At 44.5% G+C, this 18,977-nt stretch overlaps 1 protein-coding gene across 2 annotated transcripts in view; it reads left to right on the top strand.

Moving 5' to 3' along the window:
- The first annotated feature begins 1,043 nt into the window (after positions 1–1,043).
- LOC119652900 (protein amalgam-like) overlaps positions 1,044–18,977 on the top strand; it is a 50,148-nt gene continuing 32,214 nt past the window's right edge. Inside the window, exon 1 of one of the 2 annotated variants that reach the window (XM_038057273.1) lies at positions 1,044–1,375. In XM_038057273.1, coding sequence (XP_037913201.1) covers positions 1,318–1,375 — 58 coding nt within the window. In that variant the 5' untranslated portion in view covers positions 1,044–1,317. The remainder of the gene's footprint in view (positions 1,376–18,977) is intronic. The other variant, XM_038057274.1, reaches the window with a different exon arrangement.

An 18,977-nucleotide genomic window follows, 5' to 3' on the forward strand; every position in this document is an offset into this window, starting at 1 on the left:
CAAAGCGATATTAGGTTGCAGTTGTTGCTTTAGTGCAAATTCTAAAACTTTCAATGTCAGTAGACCTTGTAAGGTAATATTCTGGCATAACATTACATGGTAGGTACTAATGGGGTAAATCCTAAATGTTTTTATGTCAGAAATACACAGTACCTTTCGTATTTGGGGCTTCCACCTTCTGCTTTCCCAACTTGTTTCAGTAATAATGAATCTTTAATAGTTTATTCATGAATATTCCAACGTTATTCTATCAGAACTAGAATTTTTCAGATTTGAACTTTTACGATTGTACTTACAATATATCTATGGTAGAAAAAGAAGACGAGGCAGACTCTGCCTGAGATGGAGCAATGGCGTAGGTCAGGACGCCAGACAACTTTTAAGGATATCAGGTTGGTGGAACTCGGCGCAAAACCGAGCTGTTTGGAGTTCCTTATTAAGGCGAGCCTAGACCGGATACCGGTTGTTGCTCCGTTGATGATGACTTATAATATAAACATAATTGAATTGGATTACGTTTCAAAACATTATTTGGGGCCACGGTTTCAAAGGATTCGATGTTTTGGTAATCTTGTCAATGGAATAAAATTTGTTACTTTTTCAGTTCATATTAATGAATTGTATTTTAACGATTAGCGTTATCCTTAATATTGCATCAATTTGCATTAATAAAATAGACACGAAAACCGGGACCAATATATCCTTTTGATCCTTTCCAACATTTTACCAGGAGCGAAGCCCCAGCGAACAACTTAAAATTTGGGAAGAATTCTATAATTTCCTTTACGCAGGTTCTATAGTTATAAGGAAGGAATTCCCCTGTTCACAATTCTCAAGGATCGCACTCAATAGTTATTACTCCCAAATGGCCATTTCCTTCTATGGGTTGGTTGTATAATATGACAACAGCAACCCTGGTTTGAACTATGCTATCGAAAGAAAAGATGCTGTGCGCATGGACCTCAATTTATTTGTATTTGGGGTTGCTGTACTCTGTGGCTTTGATGTGAACTGTTTTGAACATGATGCCATGATGCTATGATGCCATACTATGCCAGCATCAGCATCATGAACAACAACGACTTTAATGGCCATAGCAACAACAAAGTAACACTCAACTTGTTTCGTCGTCTTCACTTTTTATTCAAGGATCAGTCCGAAGTGAGTTAAAGAGCCGGTGACATCGTGACGTGGTGTGAAGAAATTGTGTACGGAATAGTGCCGAGGAGTCAACTTACTGCTTCTCGAATCTCATCCTTTTGTGGACCCTCGTCTTTTTCTCCGCATTGTAGTGCTCGAGGTAGTTCTTCGGACAATATGACTTTTGGAAATTGCCGCGTCGTCCTTAAATTATTCCTAGTCATCATATGTGCAAGTGAGTTTTACTTTACCATTCATCGTGTTTGAACTGCCTGAAGTAGCCTTTGTTAATCTGGATCCTGGGTCATTTTGGCTACTCAACTTGTGCATAGAATGATGAATTTTACATCGCGATTCCAAATAGCATCCAATTAAAAGTAATGGCTGTTTTGTGGAAATATATGTAATTGCGTGTACATCTGCTCCTACGACTCCAGATGAAGAGTCTGGATCTTAATTAGATAATTTCCGCGCACATCTGTGTGGGCGGCAATACTCATGTGTAGTATCTGAACTTGACCGCCAAATTGCCGACAATGCAGCAATTGACCTCCCTCTCTCTATGAATGAGTTGCGTTCCTGTCTCTGGGTGGTATCACATATCAGTTTGTTTGTAAACACTGACATGCTGCGCTCCAAACGATTCATCATTTCCATTCCCATCTATTAGACTAGCCAACAAAAGTAAAGCAAGCAACGAAGTGATATGTGGAAAAGCGGCAGACATATGGTGCGCTAGATAGGATTGAGAAGTCGTTTAATTGGACGTTATTCCAATGAACCTATGGGTAACAGTCCGATTAAGCGCTCAAACAGGCAATGGAAGTGTGTTTGCTTAGCATTTGAAACCCCATCTTTTCACTTCAGATAAATGATGGAATAGTAGTCCCTGGTGGGGGTAAGTTGAGACAGAATCCCTGCAAAGAAAAAGCGTGCAGTGGTACTCATAGGCCCAGCTAGTCAATTACAGAACTTACTGAATCATATTATCTGCTCATTAGTGTAATTATAGTCGCAGCCCATTCCATTTCTGAACAACTACAAAATAATTCACATGGAACCCTCAGCATCCCGGGATATAACTAGAAAGTGAAGCACTTTGGAGGAAACGCACTTCAAAAATGTAGAAGGATCTTACAAACACAGCAGTAATGGTTATTGATTTCCTACATGTTCAGCTACATGGATATATGCGCTGATAGTTGTTAGTTTTATCTAGGGGTATCGGAAAATGTAGTTGCATTAATGGCAACAAGTATCTATTCGTCTATGTATCTGTAATATCTTGTTTTTGAAAGAATGACACCGATTAGATTTTCCTCTGCTATAAAACTAAATAAACAAGGATAGTGGGGAACGATGCCTCCTGATATACTCGTACATACGTACATATTCGATTTAATTTTAGTTTTCTTTTCCTACCTGCATGTGTATGTTTGTGCAACTTGTTCTTTGTTTATTACTTAGATGATATCATAAGGTGAACTTGAAACTAGCGTGATTTTAATTCTGATCCTTCTATGATTACCAGTAGTTTGTTCTCTACCTGTGCAGCATCTTCGGTGCGCTCTCCCACAATGGAGCTGCGCGCGGAGGATAGTGCATACAGTGGTGGAACCACTGTATGGGATTCGCATTGGTGAAGGGACTACAGAGTGAATCCTACCTAGTACCTTCTCCTACACCTTCTAAGGAACACGCGGAAGAAAGGGAAACCAGAGACGTGAACGGAACTGACTTAACGCCAGTTCGAGTGATCGAATCAATGCAAACTGGACACCGCAAGCCAGTCAAGGTGCTAAGTGGAAAACAAACGAATGCTCTGCGGGATGAGATGAGATTTTTCATGGATGTAAACATGGGAACTGCGGTACCTCCAAGTGCGACTTTTCTCAGAGAAATCAAACACGAGGGAATCTAGTGTCTGGCGGTATGATGTGGGGGGAACCCCGTCCCACGCAGACCGCGGCATACGCGTCTAACTTTTTTCCATAACACAGTAAACTAAGTTTATGTCGAAAAAAAATAAGGATTGGTCAAATCAACCTGCAGCATGCCAAAGCCTTCTCCTATCTGTTACCAGCGAGGCTGACAAAGCTGCAGGACTACCTCTACATTTTTCTGGTACAAGAACCGTGAGTTCGATTTAACAGAATCTATGGCATTGGATCAGTAAAGGGGGCTAGGATCTTCTAGGATGAAAGATTCATAAGACCGAGAGCTTATATCCTGATGTCAAGACGGTTAGAGGCAACCATGCTGAACAGTTCTGTTCCCAGGATTTAGGTACGGTCATCGTACAATATCAGAATAATGGCGAGAGGAAAAGCATCATAATCCCCTCCGCTTATTTACCCTATGATTCTTTGTATCCTCCACCGACGTAAGAACTAAGTGATTTGGTAGTGTATGCAGAATCAGGTGGTCTCGAACTTTTAATAGGTTTTTGTTATTTGTTGGGGCAGTAGCAAATGCAATCCAAGAGGAGAGAAGTTGTTTGGTTTCATCACTTCAACTGGTCTCATGACTGCAAACGTAGTGTGCGCCCCTACGTTCGTGGGACCGATAAGAAGCAAAGTAACTGATCTAATAATCTGTACCTCAAAAGTGTTAGAGTTGATTACACACTGGCGAGTTCTAGACGAGGTCTCGCTGTCAGACCACCAATACCTAGAATTCAATCTGACTATTGCCGACAGTACAAAGACCGAACCCTAGGAAAACGAATTAGACAAATTTCAATGAAGTTCTTGGCAATAAACTGTTTCTCCCTAGAGGACTACAGACTCCTTTGGCACTAAAAGACGAATTGGAAACTCTGAACTGCACAGTTATAGAGTGATATGAAGAGGCTTGTTCTATTTCCCGTGGTTAAAGCGGTGAAACGTTTTCTTGGTGGAACCGGGAACTGCAAAAACTCAGGAAAACAACCAGGCACCTTCTGAACTATGCTTGCAAAAGTAATAAGAACGAGGGTGTTCGAAACGAGACTCTTTTAGAGGGTACTGTGAGGATCTGTAAGACGAAAGAGAGACTTAAAGGCCATCCCTTAAAAGGGTTCTTTCACGATCTCCAGACTGGAATCAGTACAGACCCTTCTGGAACTACACCACTCGGGAGAACGGGTGAGAGAAATGGTAGGGAGAGAGTTGACGGTTCTTTCAACTCCTTACACACCCAAGTGCTGCAAGGGGAACTGCAACACTGCGAAAGCGGTTGTCACCTATGAAAAGGTGAGAGCTGCCATACTGTCCTTAACCATTTCAAAGCACTAGGTATGGAGCACTTAGAGCAACCCTTAAAAAATATTTTTCGAGGATGTCTTGCTCTGGGCTACGTCCCTTCATCTTGGCAAAAGGCTGAGGTAGTCTTCATACTGAAGCTTGGGGAAGATGACTATTCTAATCCAAAGAACTGCAGACAAACCAGCTTGACTTTATTCTTGCTGAAAGGTTTGGAGAGACTGGTTGAGTGTCACATTCGTGGAAACGCACTTAGGTCGCTCCCACTTAATGAAAACCAATATACTTACCAGCGTGGAAAGTCCTGTGAGTCTGTTCTTCATTCGTTGGTTACAAAGATAGAGGATGCGACTTTGAATGGTGAGTACGCCATGGGGTTGTTCGTGGACATCGAACGGGCGTTTGACTGTGCGCCTTTTCAAAAACTTTGTGATGCCTTCAGAGCGCACGGTGTTGATGATGCTTTAATTAAGTGGATCCAGTGTCGATTGTTATCTAACAGCAGAAGCAACGGAAGGCTGCACCCAAGGAGGTGTGCTTTCGCCACTTCTGTGGAGTATGCTGACATGGTCTTTCAGTTAATCTAAATAAAACCACAATGGTATTATTCACAACAGGAGAAAACTGGATGGCCTTTGCCTTCCTGAGATTACCTTTCAACACTCTGAAGAAGTGAAATATCTGGGAATCATTCTAGATAAAAAGTTTCTTTGAAACAAATATGTAGAGGTAAAAATGAATCGAGCTCTGACAGCTTATGGGCTGTGCAGACGAAACTTTGCTTCGACGTGGGAACTCAGGCCTCCTGTGGTAATGTGGATATACGTTACTATCATCAGGCAGATGTTCGCTTATGTATCCGTAGTGTGGTGGGTTAAGGTGAGACAAAAAGGTTTTCACCGTAAATTAGACGCACTGCAAAGAACTGTTTGTCTGGGTATCACTGGTGCCATGAGCACGACATCCGGCGCAACTCTGAATGCACTACTCAATTTGCAGCCCCTGGATATATTTATTCAAAGCACTGCAATGAGAGCAGCTCATAGACTAATTCGATTAGATCTATGGGGAAACAACGGATGTGGAGGCACAGACCATTGGAAGAGTTACTGGGAGTACTGAATCCAGTTCTTACAATGCCTTCCGATTCTCGTGTCCCCATACATCTGTTTGGTAGAAGATATGAAGTTACCCTGAAGCGTAGAGAGAACTGGGAAGTCCCAGAGGAATGCGTGGCGGGATATACGGAAGTCTTCTATACCGATGGCTCAAAAGCAGAACAGAGTTCTGGAGCCCGAGTCAACCTGTCGAATAAAAATGGGAAGTAGGCTTCTCCTTTGGGACAATATGCAATGGTCAAGCCGAAGTTTATGCGATCCTAAGGGCGGCAAACTGGGTGACTGACGAGCGATTGAAAGGCAGGCGCATTGCAAGCTGCAGTGGTAGCCAGGCAGAATTGAAGGCGTTGAGTAGTCCTTTGATCACCTCGAAAATCGTTCAGGAATGCAGAAACCGTTTGAACTCTATTTCTAGATTCAAAACGTTGGAACTACTCTGGGTATCTGTTTACTATGGCATAGAGGGAAATGAAATCTCCGATGTTTTAGCGAAAGAGGGCTCAATCTCCCCGATGCCAGCACTGGAACCAGCAATTGGAGTACCAGTAGCAGTGGGTAAATCTGTCTTCAAAAACTGGGAACAAGCTTCCCACAATGACAGGTGGTAGAGCCTAAATGTTTCTGGACACACCAAACTTTTCCTGCCAGAACCGAACATGCGTACCGCAAAGTTTATCCTGTCGAAAAGCAGGAGGACTTGCAGGTGTATTGTGGGCATTCTGGCAGGCCATAATTCCCTATCTGGGCATATGTTGAGAATAGAAATTATTCAAGATGATACGTGTCCCTCCTATAATGAGGAGGCGGAATCCACGGAGCAGTTCCTATGTGAGTGCCCAGCCTATGGACGAATCAGGCATCAGATCTTTGGTGTCGATATTCTCCATTTGCGACGGGTAGTATCACATCCACTAACGGAAATCCTGCGATACGTTAATGAATCCGGAATATTCCGTGAAATGGGGGTGGCGAGTACAATAAGCCAACACGGCTTACGTGCTTAGAAGCTGTAGCTTCCCCCAGACAGACTGACAGGCAGGCAGCCAATCGATTTTAATAAGGTTTTGTTTTACACAAAAGGTTAAATATGGTTTGACATAGAGAGATGCGCTGTCGATTAGAATCGCAATATTTTTTAGACTTTTGATTTCTCTGATTTCTGTAATTTGGCGGGCATAATTGAAAAAAACTAATGGACCATTTTTCACTTGTTCTCTTTAGTACTATAAACTATATAAACTAAATAAACCGTTGGAAAACATTTTTCTACCATTTTCAAGATTTTGTGCAAAACGAAACTTTATTAAAATCAGTTTACTGTTTGTCTGTCTGTTCGTCACACGCATTTTTCTCGGAGATGGTTAAAGCGTTTGGCACTAAATTTGGTAGAAAGGCGGGAACTGTGAACGAACACGCATACAGTGAATTGCATCCTTTTACGTTGAATTTAAGGTAAAAGGGTGGTGTAATTTTTTTTTCATCAAATATAGTCATGTAGGGTATCAAATGAAAGGTCTTGGTTAGTGTTTTTCGAAGCCGTTTTGACATTTGTCGAAAAGGTGGGGAGTGCGGGGGGTTGAAAGTGATCATTTCTTTAACGGACCCATTCTCAAAAACTACACAACCGAAAAATCTAAAAAAATCAGGAGTCTGCCACTATATGGTGCCTAGGCTCCGAAATATCTTCCATACCGATATCTGTTCAAATAAAGTTAATAATAGTACATTACCATAATTTTTAGTAATTGGCAGGAAAACCTCCCTTAAGTTCATCCTAGAATAACGAAATTTTGCAGCAATGTAGGCTACAGCAAATCGCACTATTACTGACAAAGTTATGCAAAGCTGTCACTTCTGTGCAAATTTAAGACTTTGAATGACATTATCACTTGAAAGTGGATATTTTCACATAATACTAATGGGAAAAACGCCCACTCAAATCTCTTTATAAAAGAAATACACAAAGCCTTTCATACCTGAAGCGTCTAGCTTCCGGTTTCCCGACTTGTTTTTTGTCCAGCCAAAGTACTTTTTTTTTTAAAAAACGGCAATTTTTCTTTCACATCTACAAAAAGGTGAAATTTTTGGTTTTTTTAATTTTTTTTTAGGTTATTGAGAGATGTGAGAGATGAGATTTTTTAACTGAAAATGTATTTTTGTGAACATTGCTGAGCTCAATTCATTTTTTTCCTCCAGAAAAAAAAAATGAAGAAAAAAATCTTTCTTGAGACTTGCTAAAGTAGATTCCTCCGGCAGATATCTTTCTTTGGACTCCAATCATAATTACATTTCTTCGAAGGCAGCAATCGGAAAATAAGTTAACATCTTGCTTCTGGGAAATAAACTCCTTTCGTTTTTACCTTTTTTAACCAGCGGGTTCAGAGAAATCCACCAGAACCATGTTTAATTACCAGATAAATATTTGTAAAATAATATTAGAAAGTAGCACCATAGAGTAAAGTATATCGACATGAAAGTTGGTATGATCCAGCCAACCTTCAAAGGGGAGAGCTGTTCCTAAACGGTATATTGAGGTGAATATGCCACTTATTTGGAGCTATTCATATCAACTGTGCACACGCCAATAAACTTCTAAATTAGTTGAAGTGAATCTGACCACTCGTGAGGAGATTAAGGCAGAGTAAAAGGCATTTGCATGAGACTGACATGGTTCCAACACGTGCCACTTATACTCTCCGTTTTTATACATATATATTACCCTATCTGAAGTTGGTACCTTATTAGCGTATTTATTCCGCCGAATGATTTTTAATTCTGGTTCCAACATTTCATCTAGAATTTTTTGCCTTTGCTAATATGAAGTAGCTTAACTACTATTGAAGTTAATTTTTATTGATTCAAATTTTATTCGATTGAGAGAAAATTTTTATTACTTTAAAAAGAGAATATGTTATTTACCATCTACTTGAGAAAAGTTTTTCTACTCTCTGCTCTGTAAATTTTTTTTTCAACACATCGTCGCTGTCGAGCCTTCCTTCCTTTTTCCAACCATCCATCGATGGCGTCTTCCAAATATGAAAAACAGCGCTTTCGGGGTTTTCCTAATGGTTCTCTTCCTTTTGTTCTCCATTCGAATGCCCTTTTAGGTATGCGAGTGTCATCTATACGCTGGACGCAATTTCCTAAGTTTTACTAATTTGGAGATTTCAGGGTCGTCAAATATTTGGTAGAGCCCATGTTTATATCTGATTCGCCATTTCTTGTCCTCGTCATTTAGCTCAGGTTATACTCCTCAGGACTTTTTTCTCGAAGGTATTGACCAGTTTTTCAGAAGTCCATCGTAGCATAGCACAGGTCTTATTATCGTTTTGTATATTTGGAGCCTGGAAAGTCTATAAGGACAATATCTATGGCAGAAAAAGAAGACGAGGCAGACTTAAGTAATCCTTCAATTTTGCTACTTCACTTGATAATACAACAGACTATCTATTCCATTACTCCGCACTAGAGATTATGAGGAAAATTCATTAACAATTCAAGCAATAAATTCTTTAATATTATCTAAACTTTCTAATCTTTTCAAGTTCAACTTAATAATCTTATTTACGTGAACATTTTTATATCAGTCACATTTTTCGCCTAAAACAAAACTACTCATCGCACACTTTTCTGAGATCTTCCACTCCCTTGGCGTGCTACGCAAAGTGGATAGATCCGCGCCATCTATTCGCTTGCACTCGCAACATTCGAAATAAATTTCGAATGCTGCGAATCCTGCCGCGCCACATCACTCCGCCCCCAGATGAAACCTAGGGGTTTCAGCGACTGATCCCCGAACTTCGTTCGCCGCTAATCCACAAAGCGGACACGACGTTGCTTCGGGGCGCACGCGGGTTTCAGCCTGGACAAAGAGACCGCCTTTTTGTGACCACCGATCTCGAGCTGGAAGAAATGTTCTCCCCGCTCGAGAACGCGGTACGGGCCCTCATATGGAGGCTGCAGCGGCTTCCGGACGGCATCCGTTCTGATCAGCACATGCGTGCATGTGTCCAGTTCCTTGGGCGAACAAGCAGGTATGGACGAGTGTCGAGTGGGTGGTGGCGCCTTGATGCGCCGGAGATTGTCCCTCAGCAGACGCACCAACCCCGACTCCGTGAGACCCGATCTCTTGTCGAAGACCGGATCGCTTGGGAGTCTTGGGTTCTCCCCGTAAACCAGCTCCGCGGGGCTGGCAGCAAATTCCTCTCGGCGGGTTGTACGAAGGCCGAGTAGGACGAGAGGCAAGACTTGCGTCCAGGACGGGTCGTCGCGTGCCATAATGGCGGCTTTCAGCGTCCGGTGCCAACGTTCCAACATCCCATTGGATTGTGGGTGGTATGCCGTAGTCCGCTGGCGTTTAAAACCAAGGAGTTTGCCTAACTCGGAGAAAAGGGTGGACTCAAATTGCATTCCCTGGTCAGTGATGACCACTGCAGGGACGCCAAAGCGAGGTATCCACTCTCGACAGAGGGCTTCAGCACATGATTGCGCCGTGATGTCTTTCAGAGGTATTGCCTCAGGCCACCGCGTGAACCTGTCGATGATTGTGAGGCAATACTTATAACCATGCGAGTCTCGCAAAGGCCCTATAATGTCGAGGTGTATGGTGTGGAAACGCTTGGTAGTGCGGGGGAATGAGCCCACTTCTTTCCTAACATGCCTGGAGACTTTACATTTTTGGCATGCGATGCACTCTCTGGCCCAGGAATTAATATCCTTGTTCATGGAGGGCCAGAAGTATTTTCCGGTGACTAACCGGTTTGTTGTCCTGATGCCGGGGTGCGCCAAGTCGTGAACTGCGTGGAACACTTCCTTGCGAAATGTGGCCGGAATGTATGGCCGAGGTCCCTTTTCCGAGTCTTCGCAGCAGAGCGAGAGGTTTGAGCCGAAGATGGGCAACTCCCGAAATTTGTATTTGGGGTTGGACTTGAGGCTCTGAAGTGCTGCGTCATCCACTTGCGCCTTGGCAATAGCCGAGAAATCGAGTGAGGCGGGGATGTTAACTTCGGAGACACGAGACAAAGCGTCAGCAACAATGTTGTCCTTCCCGGACACGTGCTGGATGTCCGACGTAAACTGGCTTATGAAGCTCAGGTGTCGAAGCTGACGAGGGGACGCTTTGTCGGGCTTCTGTTTCAAAGCGAACGTGAGAGGCTTATGGTCCGTGAACACTGTGAACGGCCTGCCTTCTAGGGAGAAACGGAAGTATTTGATGGACAGGTATGCGGCGAGCAGTTCGCGATCGTAGGTGCTGTAGTTCCTTTGAGCGGGATTCAACTGCTTCGAGAAGAAGCTCAACGGCTGCCAAACTTGGTCCACCTTTTGGTGAAGGGCAGCACCTACTGCGTTGTCAGAGGCATCAACAAAAACGGCTAGGGGAGCATCTTGCAGAGGGAATGCCAAGAGCGTAGCGTCAGCCAGTTGTTGACGAGATTTGTCAAACGCGCAGATAGCCTCTTCAGACCACACGATCTCTCGTGTGTCCTTAGTTTTGGGGCCAGACAAGTACGCGTTCAAAATGGACTGGAGATGGGCGGCCTTGGGCAGGAAACGACGGTAGAAGTTCAGCATGCCCAAGAACCTCCTCAACTCCCTCACTGTCTTTGGACGCGGGAAGCTTGTTATCGCTTGCACCTTGTCTGGGTCGGGCTGTATTCCTTCAGGGGAAATGAAATGGCCGAGGAATCTCACCTGTTGTTGAAGGAATTTGCATTTCTCAACGTTTAGGACTAAACCGGCCTCAAGGAGACGTTGAAAAATGCACTCGAGATGGGCTAAGTGCTCAGACTCAGTGGTAGAAGCGACCAAAACATCATCCAAATATACGAAACAGAATTCGAGGTTTCGCAGGACTGAGTGAATGAACCTTTGAAAGGTTTGCGCCGCATTGCACAATCCGAAAGTCATTCGGGTGAACTCGAAGAGTCCAAAGGGTGTGCATATTGCCGTCTTTGGAATGTCTTCAGGAGCTACTGGAATTTGGTGATAAGCCTTGGTTAAGTCCAAGGTCGAAAAGATGCGGCAATTCGCGAGGTGATGCGCAAAGTCATGGATGAGTGGAATTGGATATCGGTCAGGAACAGTCTGTGCATTTAGTCTTCTGTAATCCCCACATGGGCGCCATTCGCCGTTTGGCTTAGGGACCATATGCAGCGGGGAAGACCAACAGCTGTTTGAGGGCCTGCAGATACCCTGTTGAACGAGTTGTTCAAACTCTTTCCGTGCAATTGCCAGTTTCTGAGATGGTAGAGGACGCACCTTCGAGAAGATCGGGGAACCAGTAGTGATAATGTGGTGCTGCACATTGTGCTTCACTGGTTTGGAGAGACTACAGTTGGTAGTAATCTGGCTGAACTTTTGGAGAAGTGCCCGAACACGAGAGTCGGTAATGTCTTCTAAAAGAACGGAAAGATTATTGCCTGGGTGAGATACCATATGTCCCGACGAATTAAGTTTGGTCGTGGAATCTATAAGAGACTTGTTTTGCAAGTCCACCAGCAATCCATAGTGACACAGGAAGTCTGCGCCTAGTATGGGGAAGCTGACATCCGCCAGGATGAAACGCCACGAAAACGTCCTACGCAAGCCAAGACTCACGTCCACTTGCCTATACCCGTACGTGTTTATGCGGGAGGAATTTGCTGCCGCAAGTTTGAGCGGTTGAGGGAAAAGTTGATGATGCTGGGGTACGGGAAGAACCGAAACCTCCGCACCCGTGTCGACGAGGTAGTTGCGCCTGCTGAGAGGGTCGAAAATAGTTAGGCGACGTGGCGCTGCGTTCCGGGTGGCCGCCGCCAAGACCCCCCGCGGACCTAGTTTTTTGCGGTAGGAGAGAATCTACACGGTAGCGTACATCTTGTCGCTTTATCCCCGAATCTGCGGTGGTACCAGCAAATCCCTGGGTCCGTGGACCGTCTTGACGACCTGCTACCTGATCGCCCTTTTCGGATGGCAGACCGCGAGCGTGCTCGCGATCTGGCGCCCGAACGCTGAGCGTCCAACGTCGCCCGCATCTCGGCCATGCTGGCTGTTAACGCAGCAATCTCGCGCCTCAATTCACCCACCTCATCTGACGGTGGTTGAACGGCCGCCAAGGTTGGGCGTACGTACACCTCCTGGACCTGGTCGGCCGTCGCTGCCAGTTCCTCCAAGGAACCGGAGACGCAAGCGAGGATCGCCTGGGTGCCCTCCGGGAGCCGACGCAGCCAGAGCGACTTGATCAGGTCTTCGCCGATCTTACTCCCACCCAATTGCCTCATTTCACGAAGCAATTGGCTGGGAGTTCGATCACCTAAGGTTAAACCTGCCAGCAAGTGGTCTAATTTTGCCGACTCGCTTGCCGACAGGCGCCTGATCAACTCACTCTTGAGCTGCACATACGATGTCGACTTCACCACGTCGGACACCAGAAGTATGGACTCTTCGTCCAGGCCGACCACCGCGTAGTTGAAGCGGGTCGCGTCCGATGTGATGCCGGACATTTGGAACTGTGCTTCCAGATGCACGAACCACAGTTCGGGGTTCCGCCGCCAAAACGGAGGAACGCGTACGGCGAGGGCGGTCACTTGCGGGTTCGATGGGCCCGCCGCGTCCCTATTGTCAAAAGACATCTTGTTTCACGAAAAGTACGAGATTGAAATGCAAACGCGGTGAGTTTATTCTGAAACGCGGTGAACTTTACACCGACACGGCAGGCCGCACCCACAAATGCACGCACGAAACGAGAAAAAAACGAAGCGGACGCTATCCAGCGCAGACCAAAAACACCACCAATGAGAATGGAGGACTCGCGATGCTAAACACCTGCACGCCGTCTCTTGCAGCGATTTCAATTTTTTTATTACTATTTTTTTAACTGAATAAATAAATAAATATTATATATAAATGAACAATAATTTCACTTAAGAATAACTCCTCGTTGTTTGTCGGCTGTAGCTGCGGCGTTGGCGGTGCTGGGGAGGTCCGTTTGTTGCCGTTGTTGATTGTTGCGGCAATGATGACTAGTCCGGTGCGTGAAAGGTGTTGTGCAGGAGGGCGTGCGTACGGGAAGTCGCGTGAAAATCCACTTCTGGTGAGGGTCCGACGTGTGTCGCGCAGTACACTGTGTAGAGAAGGTTTTCTCGCGTTTTTCTTTCTTGCCTCTGCTCCGACTCGGGATGTTTACCACGGCACTCCACACTCAACTGTAGATGCGAACGCGTGAAAATCGCTTGCCGTACGGTCTACTGATGTTTTGGAAGGATTTCTCAGTCCTTGGAAGTTCTTAAAGCGTATGGTAGTTGCGTTCATTTCGAGCCTTGTAGAATTTGTAGGCCACGAAGGAGATGGCTAGCAGGCCAATGGTAAGGACGATTCCTCCGATGAACGAGGGTCCATCGAAGTGGCGGCAATTCGGAGGAGGCTTGACCGTGGTTGTTGTGCTGGGACTAGGAGGCGTCGTTGGGGTTGTTGGGGTACTTGGAATTGGCGTTGTTGAAGTTGAGGTGGTCGAAGTGCTAGATGAACTTGAGGTAGTTGAACTGGTGGTTGCGCTGTTGGGAAGTTGTGGAAGCAGGGGTCGTAGTTGTTGATGCTGTTGGTGCGAGTTCCGGGGTCACCAATTAAGTAATCCTTCAATTTTGCTACTTCACTTGATAATACAACAGACTATCTATTCCATTACTCCGCACTAGAGATTATGAGGAAAATTCATTAACAATTCAAGCAATAAATTCTTTAATATTATCTAAACTTTCTAATCTTTTCAAGTTCAACTTAATAATCTTATTTACGTGAACATTTTTATATCAGTCACATTTTTCGCCTAAAACAAAACTACTCATCGCACACTTTTCTGAGATCTTCCACTCCCTTGGCGTGCTACGCAAAGTGGATAGATCCGCGCCATCTATTCGCTTGCACTCGCAACATTCGAAATAAATTTCGAATGCTGCGAATCCTGCCGCGCCACAAGACCTTGCCTAAGATGGAGCGATGGCGTAGGTCAGAACGCCAGACAGCTTTTAGGGATATCGAATTGGTGGACCTCGGCGCAAAACCGGGATGTCTGGAGTTCCTTATTAAGGCAGGCCTAGACCGGATACCGGTTGTTGCGCCCTTGATGATGATGATGATCCTACCTTGGTGAAATCGCGGTATTACTGGCAAAGTTACGAAAGGTCAAATTTATCGTTTCTTTGCAAATTCAAGACTATGAATGTCAAGATCACCCGAAAGTGGATGCTCTCACATAATTTGTGCATATATTCCGTGGTACTTACTAATGTGGAAAATGTCTCACTTAAATGTCTTTATATAAGAAATACCAGCTTTCAGTTTCCCGACTTGTTTCTCTTTTCTTTGCTGACGTGAAAGATCGCGCCATGATACTTATATCGTCCCCATATGCGACGATTTGGCAAGACTTATAGACCAGCCTGTCTTTTGTATCCACAGACAACTTTCGTATAACATACTCGAGTGCCAGATTGAAACGTAGAGGTGCCAGCCCATCTCCTTATTTTAATCTGACGTTTGTCTCAATTGCATCTACTATTATTGACTCTCACCTGCGCCGTTGTGTGGGACATTGTCATTCTGGTCAGACCTACCAGTTTTACTGAAATTCCCAAGTCAAATATTGCTCCATTTTGGTCAATCCTGTCATATCTCCGCTTGAAGCCCATGAATATTTTATGAATATCGATGTTGAATTCCCAGCATTTTGTAACGATGGAAGGTGGAAAGCATCAAAAGCTACCGCTCCTGCCACACTAAAACCACCTCCTTCTCCGTCCACTTTCCCTGCGGGACTCCCATGTGGTATTACGTCACGGGGCTGGATCGGAATTTAGTCTGCGCTCCTGCTAACACGCGTATTTCTCTCGCATTCATTTTTCCGGCTAACTTCTTCCTGCTTAAGTTTCTTAGCGATCGCTGCAATCACCTTTTCGAACCCAAGTTTCCGAGCAATACATGAGGACTGGCAAAGTCTTGTACAGTAAGAGCTTTGATCCTATGGTGAGAAGTTTCGAGCGGAACCGTTTTTGTAAGCTGAAATAGGCTCTGTTGGCTGACAACAACCGTGTGCGGATCTCATCATCGTAACTGTTGTCGGTTGTGATTTTCGACCCTAGATAGGAGAAATTGTCAACGGTCTTAGTTGTACTATCTATCTTTATTCTTCCCGTTTGACCAGTGCGGTTTGATGTTGTTGGTTGGTTGGTTTTCGGTGCTGACGTTGCCACCATATATTTTGTCTTACCTTCATTGATGTGCAGCCCAAGATCTCGCGCCTATCGCCGCCTGCTCGATCTGGATGAACGTAGTTTGTACGTCTCGGGTGGTTCTTCCCATGATGTCGATATCGTCAGCATAGGCCAGTAGTTGGGTGGACTTGAAGAGGATCGTACCTCTTGAATTTACCTCAGCATCACGGATCACTTTCTCAAGGGCCAGGTTAAAGAGGACGCGTGATAGGGCATCCCCTTGTCTTAGACCGTTGTTGATGTCGAATGGTCTTGAGAGTGCTGCTGCTTTAATCTGGCCTCGCACATTGGTCAGGGTCAGCCTAGTCAGTCTTATTAATTTCGTCGGGATACCGAATTCTCTCATGGCCGTGTACAGTTTTACCCTGGCTATGCTATCATAGGAGGCTTTATAAATGGTGCAAATGGTCCATATTCCAAAAGTTTTTCCATCGCTTGCCGCAGAGAGAAAATCTGATGTGTTGCTGATTTGCCTGAAGTGAAGCCTCTTTGGTATGGGCCAATGATGTTCTGGGCGTATGGGGCTATCCGGCCTAGCAATATAGCAGAGAATATCTTATAGATAGTACTCAGCAACGTGATACCTCTATAATCTTTTTCTATTCGTTAGTGTTATTTATTGGTTTCGAAAAATACCGATATTTCGTTCTTGGACTTGTTAGCACTGACGAAGGGAACAAGTGGTTCCCGAAATATTGGAATTTGCTCTGTTTTTTTTTTTTTTCAAGGCTAGCTCGGTAAGAGAGCAAGCAGAGATAATAAGCGTAGTCGCGGTATTAAAAGATGCCTGGATTCATTGAAGCTCTGCACGTCCTTCAGATAAAGCAGCATGAAAAATGTCACTGATAATGAGAGGGTACAGTATTGGTGACAAGGTGCAACCCCAGTGGACTTCGCTTCCGATTTCCAATTCCTCTGGGATTTCACCCCGTGACAATTACCATCGTCATATGTTGCTCTCATGATAGTTTCTCTGGATCCTCCTTCCTGCATAGAGCATTTCGGGTGCACTCTCTTTTGATGGTGTTGAAAGCTTTGTCGAAATCGGCGAAAACCAGGTGGAGCGGTAATCTAAATTCCCTACACTCGTCCAAAACGATCTGAAGGAGGATCCAGAGGTGAAACCATCCTACTCTCTATCGATAAAGCTTTTGAGGTATTCTTTGATGCGTTCCAGAATACTTTTAGCTAATATGTTTACAGCATCAGTAATTATGCAAGTACCCCTCCAATTACTGTACTCAAGACGGATGTATTCTTCTTCGCAATCTTTAGTTGGTTTACATTAGTGGTGTTGTAGTATTCACAGGCTTTTACAAATCAGAGAACATTCTCTAGGATGAGAGAATGCGCAAATTGTTCGGTGAAGGAAACCTTCCCGAGGTATCTTCTCCTGAGATGTTAGCATGCCCGGCTGGATATGAAATGAAGGGAAATCTTCTACTCTTCCTCACATTGGTCAAACCACCAGAATTTCGATGGTGTAGACCTTTTTAAAACAAATGTCGAAACCATATTATCGGTGGGAATTAGAGCTACCAGTTGTTTGCCATCGTTGCCTTTCCACGCGTCCCTATATGCGTTGTAAGCTGCTCTCCGTATCACTTCCAAATGAATTGGGGGTAGATTTAAGTTAAGCTAAGTGTCACGGGCGGTGTAGTATTAACTGATTCAGTAATACTTAGGCAACCGAGACCTTTGAATCTGCGCTAGCAACTTCATGCAGTTAGCAATATTTAGTGATATTACTTTGCATGCTAGAGTCCAGTCCCTCGGTTGAGAACTATATACAACTTTCTGTCCTGAGCTGAGTTTTTTTATGCAATCTGGGAAGTGCATTTCAGAAAATGGTCTGCAATTTCTTCATCGCTTTATGTGTACCTTTGTGTGCTGCTTTGTAAATAGATAATCCAGTTGCTGGATATGTTCTTTGACAAGGATCCACTTTAACTTTGAGATCCTTTCAAGAGAGTTAAACTCTTTGAAGAAGTGTCTCCACGATAATCGTTTAGACGAACTTATGCTCTTCTTTAGAGCTTTCTGAACCTTTTTGTACCGACTCCAGCCAAACGCTCAGTCAGAATTTAGAGTCCAACAGGATTACTTTTGTCGTTTTTCTCTCTTTTGCCAACTGCTAATTCCACCAATGTGTTTCACCCTTCTTTAGCGTATTGAGTGAACAGCTCTCTTGTAAGGCTTCTCTCATGCTGCCATCTGGGTGGTTTTCTGAATTCCAGGGATCGAAACTCGGGTGCTTAGTTCTATTTTGCGCGCCGTCCAATCTATCTTCCACGGATACCGAAATGAAGTGGCTGGAGGTGGATTTACTCCCATTATGAAATCAATGCGCTTGTGATCCGAGAGCGTGATATTGTTGGATATCCCGACTACTGATTAGTGCAGTACCGGTTTGCAATGTTGTAAATTTTTTTGAGAAATATGTCACCTCATCTGCCCTTCAGATGAAGATGCCGCGGGCTCCACGTTACCTTCACTGGCCTTTGGAGCCGAAACTTGTAACGCGACGGTCCTACGTCCAAAATAGAGCCGGCAGTCTGTTTGTTTCTGGACGTTCATACTATCGGGTTCAGGAACGCCGATAGTAAGGAAAGTTCCCGGTCTGTCGGCTCTATACCCTGCTTTGTTGCCTGGTAGCATCCAAATGGAGGTGTTGAGGTTATTCTAGACACCAAGTTGTAGTATTTTTTGAACGATGGCAAGCTAGATACCATCTTCTGGCCTAGTCTGTTTGAGCCAATCGTTCGTTGCCTTCATCGTCAAAGTTTAACCGTAACATTTTATGTTAAGTACTTACCGGCTCAAAGGGAATTTAATGCCTTGCTAAGATGCAGTCCATACAGTTAAGATGATTTTTTTTCGAATTTGTTCGCAATGGAATGGACCGAGCCTACTTTGCTGCCCACAACCGTTAATGACCTCAACGATCCTTACCGTTTACCTTCGGTACAACCCGGGATTGTGCATTGCCCGGAGCTAATTTGCCTGAAGACTGTTTGCTAAGAGGCGTTTTGCTCGGAGGCGGTTTACCCGGGGGCATTGCTTGCCTAGAGGCTGTTTTCTGCCAGGTGCTTATCATGAGTAACTTGTTAACTTCAGCAATTGGCCCCGATTTAGCCCGACCAGGAAGACTGGCAGAATAGACCTGCTTCAACTTGTTCGTTAAGGACTGTCGTCTTAATGGAAATGCAAATTTTCTGTTTTTGGAGTCT

Source organism: Hermetia illucens, chromosome 3 (genome assembly GCF_905115235.1).
Source record: "Hermetia illucens chromosome 3, iHerIll2.2.curated.20191125, whole genome shotgun sequence".
NCBI classification, from domain to species: Eukaryota; Metazoa; Arthropoda; class Insecta; order Diptera; family Stratiomyidae; genus Hermetia; species Hermetia illucens.